At 45.8% G+C, this 17,959-nt stretch overlaps 1 protein-coding gene across 4 annotated transcripts in view; it reads right to left on the bottom strand.

The window, feature by feature from the left end:
* LOC111150870 (laminin subunit gamma 2) overlaps nucleotides 1–17,959 on the bottom strand; it is a 63,212-nt gene that overhangs the window by 33,040 nt on the left and 12,213 nt on the right. For all 4 annotated transcript variants that reach the window (XM_022508527.1, XM_022508526.1, XM_022508528.1 and 1 more), the window contains one exon: nucleotides 5,211–5,399. In XM_022508527.1, coding sequence (XP_022364235.1) covers nucleotides 5,211–5,399 — 189 coding nt within the window. The remainder of the gene's footprint in view (nucleotides 1–5,210; nucleotides 5,400–17,959) is intronic.

Raw genomic sequence — 17,959 nt, 5'->3', positions numbered from 1 at the left:
TTCAGCTCAGGTCATGATCCCAAGGGTCCTGGGACTGACCCCCGCATCGGGCTCCCTGCTCAGCAGAGAGCCTGCTTCTCTGTCTGCCTGCTGCTCTGCCTACTTACGCTCGCTCTCTCTGTGTCAAATAAATAAATAAAATCTTAAAAAAAAAAAAAAAAAGAGCCCAGACTTTGAAATCCAACAAATCTCCCTTCAAAACCAGCTCTTCCACTTAGCTGCGTGTCCTTGGGCAAACGCCTTACTCATCAGTTCTTCTAAGGGACGGTAACCACCTATGCCTTATAGAGCTGTTGCAATGCTTTGGACTAAGATATATAAAGTGCCTCGTTAAGTGTCTCACACGTCACGGGCGTTCAAAGAATGTAGTTTGCACTGGGACCGCCGGCCTCCTTCAAACCTTGCAAAGTAAACGTGGAGACGTGCACCAGTCCTTGCAACGAGCATGACCACTTTGTGTCACATTCCAAAACGTCCAAAGTAATGGCACTGGGTTTTCAAACTCTCTCATTGAAATAAAAACACGTGTCCCATCTCCTACTTCATCAGCTACTCTTAGGGATTGTGGACAACTGGGCTGAGAGAACAGAAAACAGCTCCCTGTGTCGGTTTTGTGTCCTAATAAGCTCTTTCAGGGGTTCTACAGATACGGTCTATGGGCATCTGAAGGCTCAGGAAGGTGTGCTACAATGAGTACTATTTAAAAATCAGGGGCACCTGGGTGGCTCAGATGGTTAAGCGTCCAAGACTTTCGGTTTCGGCTCAGGTCATAATCTCAGGGTTTTGAGATCGAGCCCTGCATCAGGGTCTGTGCTCAGCGCGGAGTCCCCTTGTCCTTCTCCTTCCTCCTCTACCCCTCCCCCTCCTCCCTCTCTCTCTCTGCCTCTCTCTCAAATACCTAAATAAAATTAATATAAAATAAATAAAAATTAAAACAAAAAGAGGGTCCATCCTTTTGGGAACCCTTTAAATACACATCTACACTTGTATTTTAACATAATATTATTATTATATTTTTATAAAAATATTATATAATATAAATGTAAAATTATATTTAATAATGGCAAGTTATTATTTAAGAATGTTTTAAATAGCAACCCAAATGTTATAGTTTGAGTAATTCACTGTCGCGAGTCGTAGATATGTAAAAAATAACAATAAAATTAAGAGAACAAGCCCAATTATCATTGATGTCCGTAGAGGTCTCAAGAAGGCAGGTGTCCTGGGAGGAAAAAAACCACACAAGTACACACAGTGAATTTCAAAATATTTGCAAAAGGTTCTCAGGGCTTACACATGTGCTTGTAAGAGTTAAAGCAAACTCAGCCCTGCTGCTGAACCCACAAAGTCATCCTCTCAAAATAAGCCTGGCTGCTAGATCTATGAGAAACTGATGTGAAATCCAGAATCTGTGACCATGTTCGGGATTATTACTGCTATTGGCTTCACTCACCACACAAGGACTGACTGCATTTTTTGGTAAGATGTGATCTTCTGCATTTGAGACTGTATATACAATAGATTCCCTTGAAAGTGACAAGTATCTCCCGGCTGATTGGGAGACTGAGAAGGCACATGGGGAATTAAACTTGAGCCACTGGCTAGTAATCTGGGCAGCCAGCGTCTAGTGGGGGACGGCACACGGTGGGGACAGTCTCTGTCACTGACATGCCACTCAGCCTGGGAGCTCGGGCTCAGCTTTACTTTCTCCGTCTCTAGAATGGTGGGCGGCGTGTTAACACGTACAGGTTGTCAAGTTGCTATGAGTATTGAAGAAGACATAGTATATGGAAATATTCTGGGAAAACAGAAAGCATTAGCCGGATCTTAGGAAATAATAACTGTGAAGTTTTTCCTGGACATCTAATTGTCTGCTGTTGGGGATAAAAAGGCACCATTCTGATGCTTTTTTCCTTCAGATAGAAGGAATAAGAGGGAACAGTCCTCCCCCAGAACCTGGGATTACAACTTCAGCCCTTGCGGTGACTTCTTGTTAAAACTGGAGGTGTGGCTCGTTGTGACGACGGGAGGCCATCCACCCACTCCTCCAGGGCTCCATTCCCCCACTCTTTAAAAAAATTTTTTGAAAAATTCACTGCCAATTTCAGGATATTAATAAAAAAAATAAAATGTTAACAAACAGTTTCAGACCAAAGATATGGCCTCTACAGGCTTCCTTCTAAACTGGAATGTGATTTTTTTTTTTAAAGGCCGGTGTTCCAGGAAATTGCGATACTGACCTCTGTCCTAATAAGAAAAACAACTCCATCAACTACAATTTACTGAGTTGTCCACCATGTGCTTGACCAAGCTCACTCGTGATATAAAGAGCATGGGGATGGGGACCCTTTTATCGATGGGGACCCTGGGACAGCAAGAGGCGAAGGGACATGCCCAGAGTGACACAGAAGCAGTAGTGGAAGTGCCCAGGCTTGAAAAGACTGTCTGGCTCCCAAACCCACCACTAGTCTCCGTGTCATGACCTTGGCTGTCAGGGCACCTGGGGCTGGCACCGAGCTCTACAGCCTTCGACAGGTTCCTTCTCCCTCGCTTACTCTCTGCTACCTCCATTGGTACAACGGAACTCAGAGTAGCATCCCCTTCACATGGTGATTTGTGAAGGTTCATTCCTGGCCGAAAGCATCGAGAAAAGTGCCTGGCACAGAGGAAGCGAGTCATGCGTATTAGCTATTATTTCATAAGCTGGAAATCATTGCTGGGCTCCACCACTCCCGACCAAGCTGTTCATACGGAGCCTGGGATGTCTATGGCCTGAAAGAAAAGAAGAAACCAGGCTCATGGGTGCTGGGCGAGCCAAGGACAACACAGTGAAGAAGGGACGGTGTGTCAAATCCTTCATTCCCATCTCTCTGCTAAGCCGCAGGCTCCTTGTCTGCTCTAAGACTAATAACCTTGTCTTGGGGCCAGGCTTTCCAGCTAAGCCAGTTAAATTGCTCATTACATTCTCACTGATCATTTTGCCGGGATGACCCAAGTCCAGTGACTCACAGTGAGGCTGTATATAACCTACCAGGATATGGGCTCTTCATGAGGACAGAAAGCCCAATGAGATGGAGTCATTTGCCTTTTGATTTTTCTTTTTATTTTTTTATTTTATTTTTTTTTAAAGATTTTATTTATTTATTTGACAGACCGAGATCACAAGTAGGCAGAGAGGCAGGCAGAGAGAGAGAGGAGGAAGCAGGCTCCTGCAGAGCAGAGAGCCCGATGTGGGGCTCGATCCCAGGACCCTGGGATCATGACCTGAGCCGAAGGCAGAGGCTTTAACCCACTGAGCCACCCAGGTGCCCCTGCCTTTTGATTTTTCTTTATGAAGTTCTTCAATTCACAGGGACACCTGCTAAATCCGAAAGATTTCTGGATGCTGACTCTGTGCCATAAAGCTGAGCCAATCTGACTCAAACCACATTGTAACAGCACCTGGTGAATCTGGAAGTGCTTGCGGGGATTTGCATCTCTATCGCCGTGGGGTCCTCCCCAGGCTCTCCAACACCCTCAACCAGCAGCCCATGGCTGGACCAAACCTGCCCATCTCTACATGCTTTCAGCGCAGCTGTGAATTTGTTCCACGGGGCTATGCTGAGTCATGGCCACGTGCTTTGGCTACGCTCTTTAAGTGGATTAATATTTATCGTATTACGCCATTAAACACTTTCTAACAAAGAGGAGAAACATACTGCCAAGAAAGAGAATACACAAATAAGGTAGTTTAAAAAAAAAAAAAACTCAGCTTATTTAAAAACTATTTGTCTCCCTCTTTATGTGCACTAACTTGTCTTTACTGTCCATGATGAACACAGCACAACGCGTGCCACCTGTGTGCGTACGAATTCCCACAGTTGTGTGTGACTAGTTTGTGAACGTAAGACTGGGTGACATACCTGAAAAACAAAACCAAAACACTACAAAAAAAGAGCCCTGCATTAACCAGTCATCCTGTAGGTGCCTCCTCTTTATTGATTCTTTTTTCTCTTAACAACCCTGGGAAAGACTTTAATCTGCCCATGAATCGGGCTGTCTCTTGGACCAGTACCTCCTTATATTGTTAGCACCTAGCATAGCACCAGAAACAGATATTTCTATCCCTTATTTTTTGAGAGGTTGGTCAAAGGCATAGTTGCAGAAAAGGGGAACTATCACTGGAAGCTGACAAGCTTCCTTTGTCCCTAGGTCAAACTGTCACCTGCCAGGAAAAGTAACCATGTCCCTCTCATGACTAGAACTCAAGCCAACAAGTCCTAAAGACTCCAGCTGGTTCCTACAACCCAGACTCAAGAAAAACAGTCTTTTCTGCTTGAAATCAGTAAGACACCACCACCACCAGTGTCTAGCAGATTCTCTGTTGTTCTGGATGTTGAACACCATTCTCTTGCCCTGCTGGCTTCTCCCTTCCTCCCCCCTTCCCATCCTCCCCCTGTCCCTTCATCGTCCTTTTCCCCCAATTTTTTTCTTTTTAGTATAGTCAACACACAATGTTACATTAGCTGCAGGTGTACAACATGTGATGCGACATCCCTATAGGTTATGCTGTGCCCCCTCAAGTGTAGCTGCCGTCTGTCACCCTACGACGCTATCAATGACTCTATTCCCCGTGATTCACTCATTTCATAACTGGAAGCCTGTATCTCCCACTCGCCTTTGCCCATGTCGCTCACCCCCCCCCCAATGCCTCTCCCTTCCAGCGAGGGTCCATTTGTTCTCTGTATTTATAGGTCTGATTCTGCTTTTTTTAGAAGCTTATTTATTGGGGACGCCTGGGTAGCTCAGTCTAAGGCTCAGGTCATGATCCCAAGGTCCTGGAATCGAGTCCTGCATCGGGCTCCCTGCTCAGCGGGAAGCCTGTTTCTCCCTCTCCCACTCCCCCTGCTTGTGTTCCTGCTCTCGCTGTCTCTCTCTCCAATAAATAAATAAAATCTTAAAAAAAAAAAAGTTTACTTATTTATTTAAGTAATCTCCACACCCAACACGGGGCTCAAACTCATGACCCCAGGATCAAGAGTCACATGCTCTTCTGGCTGAGTCAGCCAGGCGCCCCGATTCTGCTTTTTGTATGTTTATTCATTCATGGGGTTTTGTTTTTGTCGTCGTTCCATTTACGAGCAAAATGACACGGTACTTGTCTTTCCTGGTCTGACTTTTTCCACTTAGTGTCATACCCTCTTGGCACAGCCATGACGTCGCACGCTTACCTTTGCTGTGACAGTTGCAGGGCAAGCAGCGGTCCCTCTCCCTCTGCCGGTAGAAGCCGTCCTTGCACCGTTCGCAGCGAGGGCCATCCGTGTGGTCCCTGCAGTTGAGGCAGCGGAATCCGTTCCCTGTCTGTCTGTGGAGCTCGGGATCAAACACGCACTGCCCGGACTTGCCATTGCAATCACACACTGGGGGCAGGAAGGGGGGGACATCGCTGGTAAAAAGCTCGGAGACGATATTATTATTATTACTATAAATCATGCACGGCGTACTAAACAACTTGGAGTAAGCTAAGGATGACATGGGCTGAATGAGGACTGCGAGAGTCCTTGCCCCACCTCAAGGAAGCAGGAGATCCACTGGGATTAGGGGGGAGGTTTCTGTCAGAGAGAACGTGCCTTCTGGGTGGCCCGACGGTCCCATTCCTTAAGAGACACCAACAATCTCACATGATGTATTTTTATGTAAAAATTCCTGATTTACCTATTTGCAAGGTGTTCATTTTTACTTAAAACCCTGTGCAACCCCCTAGAACAAGTCTACGGGCTAAAGAAGACCTGAGGCCCGCCAGCGTGAGCACCCCGGCACAACGGTCGAAAACGGCTGATGGTGTCATCTGTCCCTCCAGGGATGGTCAAGGCTGAGAAGCTAAGATGAGTGTCCGGGCAGGTATCTCTCAGAGCTGCCCCTCACTGTGCCTTGGGTGGCCCTCCCAGAGCCAGGTGTCAAAGAGAACCACAGTTTCATGAATAATACATTTTCCCAAGCGTCTAAGAGTTCACCCCATTGATGTTCTAGAGACACTCCTGGAGTGACATCTCCATGGGGGACCTAAAAGCCAATGAGGTAACTGGTGGAAATACTCAGCATCGTTCTTGTCGCAGGGCAGACCCTCAAAAAATATTTCAGTCACAGCTGAGAAGAGAAAGATGTTAAGTCTTGAGGTTAAAAGAATTGGATCTAGTGAATACCAGTTCTGCTGTTTTCTTGGGCAAATCCCTTCACCTCTCTGAATCTCTTTACTTCTCTCTCATAAATGCGGAAGGCATTGTCTGCCTCCCTCATTGGTGAGAGGATCTCACTGAGCAAAGAACATCCGGTCCTTCATATCTGCTGCTTCACTCACACAACTGAGTGACGAGACCGGTGCTGCCTCCGAGGAGAAATGCTGTTGAGAAAAGTTAAGTAATTTGACCCAGTGGAGAGCTGGGGTTTGAACCTGTGTCTGATGCCAAAACCCACTTTCTTTTCACCAGGCACATTGTCTCCGTTGGCCGTGTGGCCTCAATGGTAGTCTGTTTCTAGAACTGCCTATGGCCACAACTTACCCAGAGCACCGATAAAAAGTCGACAAACTGGCCAACAAGGCGTCCTGAGCAGCTGTCCTGTGTGGGCCTCGCCAGACTCTGAAGGCCCAGGGATGATGAAGTAAACCCATGAGCTTCCTAAGCGACTTCCTTACCACACACGTTTCCTACACACTCTCTCCCATCTGGGGAAAGGGAACTAACATGTCTGCAGAGCCCACTCTATTTCTAGCATTTCACACACATCCGTAACACTTCAACACTTTACTATCTTTACAACACTTTACTTCAAACTTTACTATCCCCGTTGACTGGAGGAAGAACTAATGCTCAGAAAGAATGGGTATCTTGCTTCAAGTCACACAGCTAAATAGCAACCATATCATTTGCTCCCAGGTCTGTCCAACCACAAAGCCCTCACCTTCCCGTTCTACCCCTGCTTCTCAAGAATCTGGTTACCACTGGCATGGAGGCATTCCTTCTAGAAACCCCTCATACAGGCCTCTTCAGCCCCTACTCAAATCCTGTCCCTCCACAAACAGCACTGGTTATTATAAATTAATTTGTTATAAATTATAAATTTTTAAAAATTTTTAAATCTGTCTCCCTCCCTGTAATTTTTACTATGTGTTCCTGTTCTTCCGTGGAGAAAACACATACACACATGCACGCGTGTGCACACACACACACACACACACACACCCCTACTCTCCTCTCCATTTACTTATTTTATTTCAGACATTGTTTTATAAGCACAGGAGCAGCCAAACCTTTGACCGTCTAAAGACAGTGACAGCATCTCCCTCTTTAACCTTCTCTCTTTCTGGTTACACTGGAGACCTCTCACCCCCAGATCTTTCAGCCACTTCCTGTGTCATGATTTCTAGATTCTTCTTGACTGTCCTCCAGGGAACATACTCTCATTTCCACTGCCTTTCTTGAAACGGCCAGAATGTATGACAGTACTCCAAGTGTGGTTTGAACACCTCAGCTTGCAACACCACTGGATACTATAATTCCAGGGATGCAATTTAACATTTATTAAACTTACGGCACGCTAAGTTTGCATTCAATTCAGACTCCCAGGTCTCTTTTGCCGAACTGGTGCCAAGATGAATCTTTCCCAACGAATGCTTGTGTAACTGACTTTGGATCCCGAACAGATGTGCCACACAGCTGTCACGAGCTGTGAAATCACTGAGTACATTGTTAGGCACGTACAGGAGCTAAATCCAGGAGCCAACGACCCTTGGGAGGTTACCCAGCTGGATGGCACAGCATGCCAGTGCCCTTTCCTGCCCTGGATGCCTTTTGAGGGCAATCTCCAAGCAATCATGACATCTGCGTTGTGCCTCTCTTCACCCAGACCAAACTCTTTGCAGGTAAGAGTTAACTGGATAAGGAGAGCTCATGAAATATTTTAAAAATAGACAACCTGGTTATCATCTAGCTTTTACTACCTCCTGCCCTTCTGTCCTTTCTCCTTTCAGGCTCTACTCTGAAAACCAAACAAACAAAGAAACAGACAACCTGTGTTCTTCCTTCAAACCCCCAGCCTTCTGCGGAGGGGCAGGACACTTCCAGCCAGGGACCTCAGCAGCCACAGCGCCAATCTGGAACTCGCCCATGGCTGAGTCTCCCTCCTCTGTCATCTGAGTTTCCGTGAAAGCCCAGGGTTGTGCTGACTGGAGTTGGGGATGCCGAGGCCATGTGTCCGGGAGTGTATGGGCCTCCTGGGGTTGTATAATGTGAGCCCTTTGTGAGGACACACCCCAGGCTCACCTGCAGGGCTTTGAGGTTTCCACCGAGCTCAGCACTTAGCAGAACTACACTTTGTTTAATACTTACTTTTCGGAACATTCATACCCGGGCAAGGAGAGCAGACAGTTTGCTCCTTTTGCAATGGGGTGAGCCCTTTTATCCCTGTTGCCCCTGAAGCATGATCTCTCTCAAATCATCTCCCGAATTCAGACTCACTTCCCTAAAATGAATTATTGTTCACGCCACTGCTGGGGGGAAAAAGAATCTTTTTATTTTAAATTCCAGAATATTCTTGCCATCAGCTCGATAAAATGGGGCTCCTACAGCTTGGACCTGGTCCTTTTTACTCTGTGACCGATTTCTGCCTAGCCAGGGGCCCCGGCACAGCGGCTACAGAAGGGCATCGCGAAGCTGGGGGCGAGGATGTGGGGAGCAGTGGGGACTCTGCCAGAAGGGCTTGCGGGGAAGCCGCCTGCCGCAGCCACGGGAAGGTGCTGCCCACTGTGGTCGGCACATCCACGTCGGTTTCTAAAGAAGACAGAAATCTGGCTTTGTATATGACATCTATTGATTTTTTAAAATAGGGCCAAAAAATTTTTTTTAATTTCTGCTTGAAATAAGGCTGTGTCCAAGGGCAAACCTTTGCACTTGACTCTGCTCTTCTAACAAGCAGAAAACACTGTCATGCTTTACAAAAAGGAGAAATGGGGCCCTTGTCTATGGCACAGTGGCCTGGTCATAGTGGGTATCTAATGCTTTTTGTTATTATTATTGTTAGGGTTTTTTTTTTTTTTAAGGTTTTATTTATTTATCTGAGAGAGAGAAAGAAAGAAAGCATGAAGGGTGGGGAGGGCCAGAAGGAAAGAGAGAAGCAGGCTTCCGGCTGAGCAGGGAATCCGATGCGGAACTCGATCCCAGGACCTGGGGATCATGACTTGAGCCGAAGGCAGACGCTTACCGACAGAGCCACCCAGGTGCCCTATTTGATATCTCTTCAATGAACAAATGAATGATTGTTCTCTTGAACTTCAGGAAACCCCTAGGTGTGTTTCTACCATTGAAAGGACTCCATGTGTCCCCACATGTCTGGACCTGTCTTAAAAGTACGAATACTAATGTCTGGCAATCACTCTCTTCCCTATTCCTCGAAAGGATGCTTTTCTCCACAGAGACTCAGTCCAGAAAACAACCCTTCTTGGTACCTTATGATACAATGTTTTATTTACTAGACCTAAATATAAACTTTGGCTACATTTTCACACAGGAAGAAATTCTTAAAATGTTTATTATATTTTCCTTCTTTTATATTTAGCCTTGTTCAATTTTATGTCTAGAATTTTCTTCCCATTTTTAGTTTATGATCTATTTGCTATCCTCCCAAATTTCATAAATAGGCTGTCTAGTTTCCATCAGGGAATCTTGACACAAAGACAAGTGATGGGAGTAAAAAGATGGGGGTCTTGGATATTTCTCCATTTGCCTGGGAAGCATTTATCAAGGGTCCATTCACTCAGCAAATATGTACGGAGCACCTAGTATGGGCCAGGCACTGTTCCAGGCACTGGGGATATAGCGGTAAACAAAACTAATCAATGTCCCAGCCCTCATGGAGTCTCCATGCGACCCAGGGGGAAAGAAAGTAGACAATATAAGTAATACAGACAGAATATTGGGATAGTGATATTCGTTCAGGAGAAATACATAAAGCCGTGAAAGGAAATAAGGACGTTGCAAGGGGAGGGGGGGAGTGAGGAGGAAGGAAAAGTTGAAAGTGCCATCACCTGGTTTACTATTTTTTTAAGATTTTATTTTTTAAAAGTAATCTCTACACCCAATGTGGGGCTTGAACCCACAACCCCGAGATCAAGAGTCATACGCTCTACTGACTGAGCCACTGAGGCACCCCTGGTTTACTATTTTGTTTCTATTTTGATGCCGGTCTGCTCATGAGCTTTATACATTTATCTACTAGACATGATGTTTTTCTTAAAAATTATGAATTATTTACCTAACAAATGCATCAAATTATTCCCCTCCCATTTTGTTACGCGTGCTCTTCACCCCTCCTGACAAATCTCCTTTCTCTCCAAAGCACCTCACTGGCAGATTTTTGCTTTGCCAACTCTTACTCCTTTTCCCCTTCCTTCTTCTGTCCTTGCTCATGGAGACGTGCGCTGATTTCATTCATTTCATAAACACCACTTCCCGCCTGACAGGGAGGCTGCACTGGGCGCTTGGATCCCGGGACTCCCTGAGCCAGCGTGATTTCAAAAAAGGGAGATGCCAATGTTTTATTTTGTCAAATATGAGATTAAATACGTATATTTTTAATAAATATATCGGGCTTTCTCAAACACTTGTCACATCATCCACATTTTCCTCATTTCACCATGGACAGGCGCGAGTCTGGGACACGGCACTCACTTATCACCACAGCAGAAAAAAAAACAGAAACAAGTCACTAACAGACCCAAAGCCTTACAGGGCATCGGAATCAAGATGGGGACTCTTTTCTCCCTCTTTCACTGAACTCGGTATCACAGGTGCCAGGTCCCATCCACTGTTTTATTTGACTATTCCTTTGCGCTGTGATTTTCTAAGCTAGGGCCATCTCTGCATCTGATGAGTCTCTGCATCTCTCTCGGTGCCCTCCCTCCAGCTCCCCCTGCATCCTGGTCTGTGTCAGCCAAGGCTCTCTCCACAGCTAAAGGAATGAGAGTCAACAGGTTAACCTCAAGCCCTGTGTACACACATGGGAAACCAAGCCATTTTCCTCAGATTTGCACATGCTTCTTTCAGTCTAGTAACGTGTGGGTGGTTTTTGTGTCTGTGCTGTTGCTGCTAACTTTGGCACTTAAGTATTTATTATAATAATAACTATAATAGCATACCGTCGCGGACCCTCAAGTGCTTCTTAGAGAAGCCGGCAGGGCAGCCAGACACAGGCTGATCTACCCCCCACCCCACCTCCCGCCCCCAGACACAGATCCCAGAGGCGGACAGCCCTATGCAAACAATGGAGCAAGGTGTGCAGAGCCCCTCGGGCTCACTTGACAACACTCCCACCCTCACTCCAACACACAGCTCCGACAGGTCGAGACAGGAAGCACAGGGCAAAGGCTGTTTCCAAGCTGCGTCCTGCGGAGAATGAAAGGAAACCGAAAATAACTTCCTAGGGTCTTGGACTAATCAGCCTCAGTGGCGGTCATTCATCAAGACCGCATTTTAAATTTCCCGTAGGAAACACTACAGGCAGTTACCAGAAGTTTTAGCAACTTGGCATTAATATGATCATTTGCGTCTAAGCACATCTTCTTTCTATTGTTCTAAACTTAAAAACATGCTCTGCTTTTCACCAGCCTGACCTAATAATTCATGGGAATCACGGTGCTTTTTAGTGCTCTAACAATTAATGACGAATTTAAAAATCCAAAGCTCCTTTCAAAACCCTGCAGTTTGGGCGCTGCTGACCTCTCCAACTTTCCTTCCTCTTTGTCTCTCTTTCTCTGGGCTTCAACACACAGACCCTTGCAGGAATTCTGGAAAGCACCACCTTCCTCCCTTCGGGCTTGCCAGTTCCTCTGCCAGGAGCGCTACCTGCTCCCACCCTCCCTAAATGCACCCAGTGATCTTTTCCAGATCTTTAATGAGGTGGCGCAGGGCCCCTGCTGACGGCCCTTCCACAGCTTCTCCCTCCTCTGAATGCCCACAGGACTCCGTCCTCACCTCCGGCCTGGTCTTATTTATCACTTTCTATCCTGTGCCTTCGCTATTTGCCTACATGAGTGACTTCCTCTCTAGCCTTTCCCACATGGGTATCCCCACCGTCCCTAACAGAGGGCGTGGGACTCTGACGGATGGGGCATGGCAGGCAGGCAGGCAGCTGGACTCTCAGAAAAGCCAAAAAAGCACCTGAAATCTCGCAGGAGTCCAGGGACCCCATATGAAATTTTCTCAACACGATACATCAAATTTTCATTGTCTACATATATGGCATTCAGCATAAATTTAAGAAACTGCTGTTTCAACTTAAAATAAAATAAAGTAAAATAAATAAAAACACGGTGTGATGGAAACAGAAGGAATTATGAGAAGAAGGTGATAGCATCGGTTAGAAAGAGCGTCTGAGACTTTCAGGTTGCTCTCACGCCAGACGAACTACTCCCGGGTCCAGACCGCCTGCACACCGGTGGTGGTCCGGGGGCCCGGAGGTGCCCTGACGCCCGGCCTGCGCGCCTGCCGACTCAAAGGGCAGTGAGGCCAGAGTGAGGCGGGCAGAGGGGCCAGGGTGAGGCCGGCCGAGACCGTGAGATCAGCGTGCAGGGGTCGGGCAGCCTTGACAGGCAGTGCACTTGGCCGCTGCGCCAGACGATCTCAGGGGCTAGGAATCCGGGCATCGTGTTGGAACCTGGCAGTGCGTGCCCACTGCCCTCACCCACAGCTCTGCCGCCCTCGCCTCCCTTTGCTGCTCGACGCGCTTATGCTGACTCAGGTACACACAGTAAAATAAGTCCCCCATGGCTGCCTGTGGAGATGGCGCTCCATTCTCCTCCTTACTTAGAGGAAAGGTGTGTGCCCTTGCCAGCATTTTGTGCCCCTCGTTCCCTTTTGGAGAAGCCTAATCTGTTTCTGTCCTTCCCTGTTGAAATTGTCTTCCTTGGAACACTGTGAGACCATTTCTGACCTTGTGCCCTATTCCCACCCAAGTCTTTGTGGCTCCTGTCCTCACACTAACTCTAAATGTCGGGGTTGCTCCAGGCTCAGTCCTGAACCTCCAGGACGCCTCACTCTCCCCCCAGCCAAGGGCTTCGATAACGGAGACAGATGCTGACCGGGCAGCAAGGTCCTTCCTGGGCCAGACTTCATTCTCAACTTCAGATCAGCCACGGGCTTCACATTTCCAATGGTGGCCTCGCAAGCTCTTTACACAGAACATGTTTAAAACCAAACTCATAGTTGTCATCCCTTCAGGTGAAAAGGCTGGAAGCTATCCTTATAGGTTCTCTATCCTCACTTGTCCATAGTCCATGCAACACCAAATTTTATTGACGTAAACCACTACATAGCCCAAGCCCATCCAAGTCTATGTCCAAAATAGCCCTCTAGCACAAACCCCTATCACTTCTTGCTTACAAGACTTCCTAACTGAATTCCTTACAACTTCTCTTGCCTCCATCCAGCAGTCAGAACACCTTTCCAAATACAAATTCTGCCAATACCTCTGTGCTTACAGCTCTCTGGTACCTTTCCTTTACTTTTAGGATAAAGACCAGAATCCTTTAACATTGCTACAAAGACTTCCATGGTCTAATCCTACCTACTTTTCCAGCCTAATTTCATATAACACTCCCCCATAGGACATCTTCATCTCTCTCCCATTCATTTCATTTATACCTTGTTTTATGCCTTCAGTTCCTCTGCTTCTTAAAATTCTTGCTTTGTAAAGGAAAAGCATCATGGTGGGGAGAGGCGATGTGGGCTAACATAGCAACCGCCATCTTTCCTTTTGCTTGTTCAAAGCAATTACGTTAAGAATTCAACCTTCATTTGTCCTATTGAATATTATTCCCTACCTCTGAGTCAAAGAACTGGCCTCCCGTAAATGGACAACGTTTTTTACGTTCAAAGATAGCGACCAGCACCTCCATGAAGTCAGTTGTAACAAGGCTCAACGGGAAGTCCAAATGTATAGCATTAGACTGAAAGTGATGAATAAAATTAATGTTGAGAATAACACACTCACATTTTTTAAAAAAACCCCAAACCTGGCAAATGTTTATCTTCAGAACAAAAGCAATTATTGGAAGTGTGCTTTAAGTAGCAATCTATTCTAATGTATTTTTTTGTTATTTTTCCAAATACACAAATTGCGCATTACTCACAAAGCCTAAAGCAAGATACACCTGACATCTATCAGTTAGGCAGATACCAAAGGCATTGGTAGCTATCATCCTACCTGCCAAAATCGAAGCTTCCAAACTTGAGATACTCACGATGACAAGAGGAGTATTCTTATTTTATCACACTTACATGTGATGATGAAAATGCTTGTAAGTATTTTCTAGTTTTAAAACCTCCTTCATGAGATTTTTCTTTCCAAGATCTAATATGTCTCTCGGGTTGGGTTGAGAGTCTGAAGATTTCTTCATTTAAACTAATCTTGAAATATTATGGTTTAATGTGTGAATGTCTGCTTCCAGCTTCATCTTTCTTTTTAAAGCATGTCACAACATGTGTCCTAATTAAAATTTAAAACTGGAATGGCACTTCCCTCACTAAAGAGTTTTTAAACTGAGTTCAGTTTTTCTCTTACATTTCTCACAGCTATCTTTTTTTTTTTTTTTTAAAGATTTGATTTATTTATTTGAGAGAGAGAGAGCACAAGCGGGGGAGGGGGGAGTGAGGGGCAGAAGGAGAGGGAGAAGCAGACTCCCTGCCAAGCAGAGAGCCTGAGGCGGGGCTCAGAGCTCAATCCCAGGACCCCAGGACTTCCACTCTTGAGCTGAGTGGAAGGCAGATGCTTAACAGACTGAGCCACCTGGGGTCCCCATACTCTCAATGGTCTAAAGTCATCAAGAGTCAATGGAACTCAGATCCCCACATTTTCCTTTTGAATAATTATAGCTTAAAAGGAGTCATTTTAGTTTCACTAAGAGTTCACAGCACATTATATTAAAACCTAGACCTGGAAATAGCCCATGTGGACTACAGATGCTCACTCGGCCTGCTAAGGCCTATGCCAGGAGACCCCATCTGGAGATGTCTTCCCCTAACACCCCCCAACAGGGCCCAGGCAGACAGCAGGGAGAGGGAGAGAAAGTCAGCCAACAGGGAGGTTGGGGACACAGGTTGTCCTCTAACCAGCTAAGGACTTTAGGGTGAAGGAGGAGGCTGATGGCTCGGTCTGAATGAGTTCAAAGGTGAAAGGGAAGAAGAGATTAGGACACGAGAAACAGAAGAGTCTTTCATTTTCTTATATCTGGCACCTGTAAGGGCTCTGTTCCAAGACAGCCGGTGTCAGTTACAGTATGGAGACTCCATGAGTATGTGCGGTAAGGATTCTATATGCAAATATTCAACACCCCTAGATCCTTCTGAGCACACAAAGAGCAGTCTCTATTTTTATGAAATCAATAAAGAAAAGCATGTCAATATAGAAAGCCTATTTGACTAACTTCAAAGAGCATGGTATTCACTGAGCATTTTCCGCATGACTCAAAAAAAGGTATCCTATGTCCTTTTAAGAGCAGCTGAAATAAAGAAAATTAGAGTGTTCAGGACAGCTAGAGATGACACAAAGCAATGAGGACCAAAGGCGGAGGGGAAACTGTGTAGAAGGAGTCTGGGTAAAGAAAAGCTAAAAAGGAAATTCTGATTTGTATTGAACTGGTTTTCAGAGTATACAGTTTTTCAATCATTTAAATTTATATTTTGTTGGCTCCTTTAAAAAAAAAGTTACCAAATAAATACTCCCTCTTTAAACCTTGCATTGCTTTTAGGAAGAATATATTTTTGTACAAGATTAGCCACAGGTTTTTTGTTAACCCTGCAGCCCCTCACAAAGATATTCCCACGCAGGGATGTGCGCTTACTGTGCCCCGTTATCACTCTCGGTCCGACAAGAGAGCAATGGTAATGCATGTACATTTACAACGTTGGGAAAATGTGTACGGAGCACATTTGTAGCAGCTTCCTTAGAGATTCTTTTCTGAAAGAAAATCCATTTGAAAATTGTAGATTAAAACTGTACTGCTTGGAGTCAGAAGAATCAATCAAAGGGTCTTTTAGGGCTCAGCCATTGTTTACTTATCCATAAAAAGATGTAACGAACATGCCAAGAAGAAACTGGACCACGAAGCATCCACCAGGGAGCAGGTGCCATGTGTTTGCATCTCAGGAGGACAAACGCCCTGCCCTCCACCATCCCCTCCCACGCCAGGTCAGCTGTGGCCTCACCTCTTTGCCCGTGGATCTCAGCATGTGAACGTCCCCTCCTACCATGAACCGCCCTCTCCCATGAGGCAAGAGCGGAAGCTTTGGGTTACTGCTGGACCCGGTGCCGCTGCAAAGGTAGACCGGTCTATCTGTGATGGGAAAGGATCTTTCAGCATTCAGAATCCCTTTTTACCAAAAGCAAAATGGGCGATGATTTGAAATAGTAAGTAAGTGTAAAGTGTTCATGGTCTGTGCTCCAGCCATGGAACTGTTCTGATCTTGAAAGACCCTAAACGTCATGGAGAGACCAATGGTCTCCAACAGGGAGAGGAAAATAGCTTCTGGACACTAATACGCAAGTATGGAGTCAAGATGTTGACAGTTATTGGAGAACAATGACTAGTAGAACAAAGTATCGCTCTCCCTCAACTGTCCTTTTATTTTTATTATTATTATTTTTTAACTGAGCCCCCTGGTCAATTCCAAGCTGCATGAAAATCTGACAACAAAGTTGAACAAAAAAAGAAAAAGAGAGAGAGAGAAAAAACTTAGTCATTCAAAATCTGTTCTCTTGTCAACGCCCCCACAAACCAGAGCTTATGGTTGGCTGTAACCTGTGGTCCCCCGACATTTTTGAAAGAAAGGCCACTATCGTGAGTCACATACACAAACAGAGACTCCTGAATAGATGGGACACAGAAGTCCCTACCAAAGAGACAGGGATGTTCTCATCTTAGATCAAGATTCCATCAAGTCCAGGGGTACCTGGGTGGTTCAGTGGGTTAAGCCTCTGCCTTTGGCTCAGGTCATGATATCAAGGTCCTGGGATCGAGCCCCGCATTGGGCTCTCTGCTCAGCGGGGAGCCTGCTTTCCCCCTTCTCTCTCTCTGCCTGCCTCTCTGCCTACTTGTGATCTCTGTCAAATAAATAAATAAAATCTTAAAAAAAAGATTCCATCAATTCCAGAAATTAACTTAAATGAAAAAGTTTAATAAGAATTAGAAATAAGCTAAGAAGCTGTTTTGTTAAAGAACATTAAACTAGCAACTGAAACCTGGTCCCACTATTAAGTGCGTGGCTCTGGCCAAGGCAATCACTGTTCTGTTGTCTCAGTTGGCCCGTCTACAAAGGAGGATGACACATGTTGGAGCCCAGCTCTACGATAACTCACTGGGAGAATCTGCACCGTTCCTTCACCTGGAGCCCGGCTGCCATGTCCCCTCACCTACAAAATGAGAGGCTTGTGTCAAGAACCTCAAAGGACCACTCTTATTTAGGACCATGATGCTGCAGGGAGAGAAAAAAGTGGGGAAGTGTGTAAAAAATGTCCCACTTACGTGCAGTTAAAGAGGAGTAACTTTTCCAACGTTTACATTGGTGTGGGAAGTGACTGGGCAGCAATTTAATTTTTTCTAGCAGGTGAATATTGACAACAATGAATACAAATAAAATCTGGAGGGCACCTGGGTGGCTCAGTGGGTTAAAGCCTCTGCCTTCGGCTGAGGTTGTGATCCCAGGGTCCTGGGATCGAGCCCCACATTGGGGGGGGGGGGGTCTCTGCTCAGCAGGGAGCCTGCTTCCCCTTCTCTCTGCCTGCCTCTCTGCCTGCTTGTGATCTCTGTCTGTCAAATAAATAAATAAAAAATCTTAAAAAAAAAAAATCTGGAAAAGCAGCAGCTGGAATTCTGGAAGTGGTCAACCAGCCAAAGGAGGTCAGGATGCATATGCCTTCAGCCAGGTAATCT

The sequence above is a fragment of the Enhydra lutris genome, unplaced genomic scaffold, assembly GCF_002288905.1.
Source record: "Enhydra lutris kenyoni isolate GAN:26980312 unplaced genomic scaffold, ASM228890v2 scaffoldscaffold24, whole genome shotgun sequence".
Classification (NCBI taxonomy): Eukaryota; Metazoa; Chordata; class Mammalia; order Carnivora; family Mustelidae; genus Enhydra; species Enhydra lutris.
Note: the sequence above shows the minus strand (reverse complement) of the source record. Positions and strands in the feature narration are given on the sequence as shown.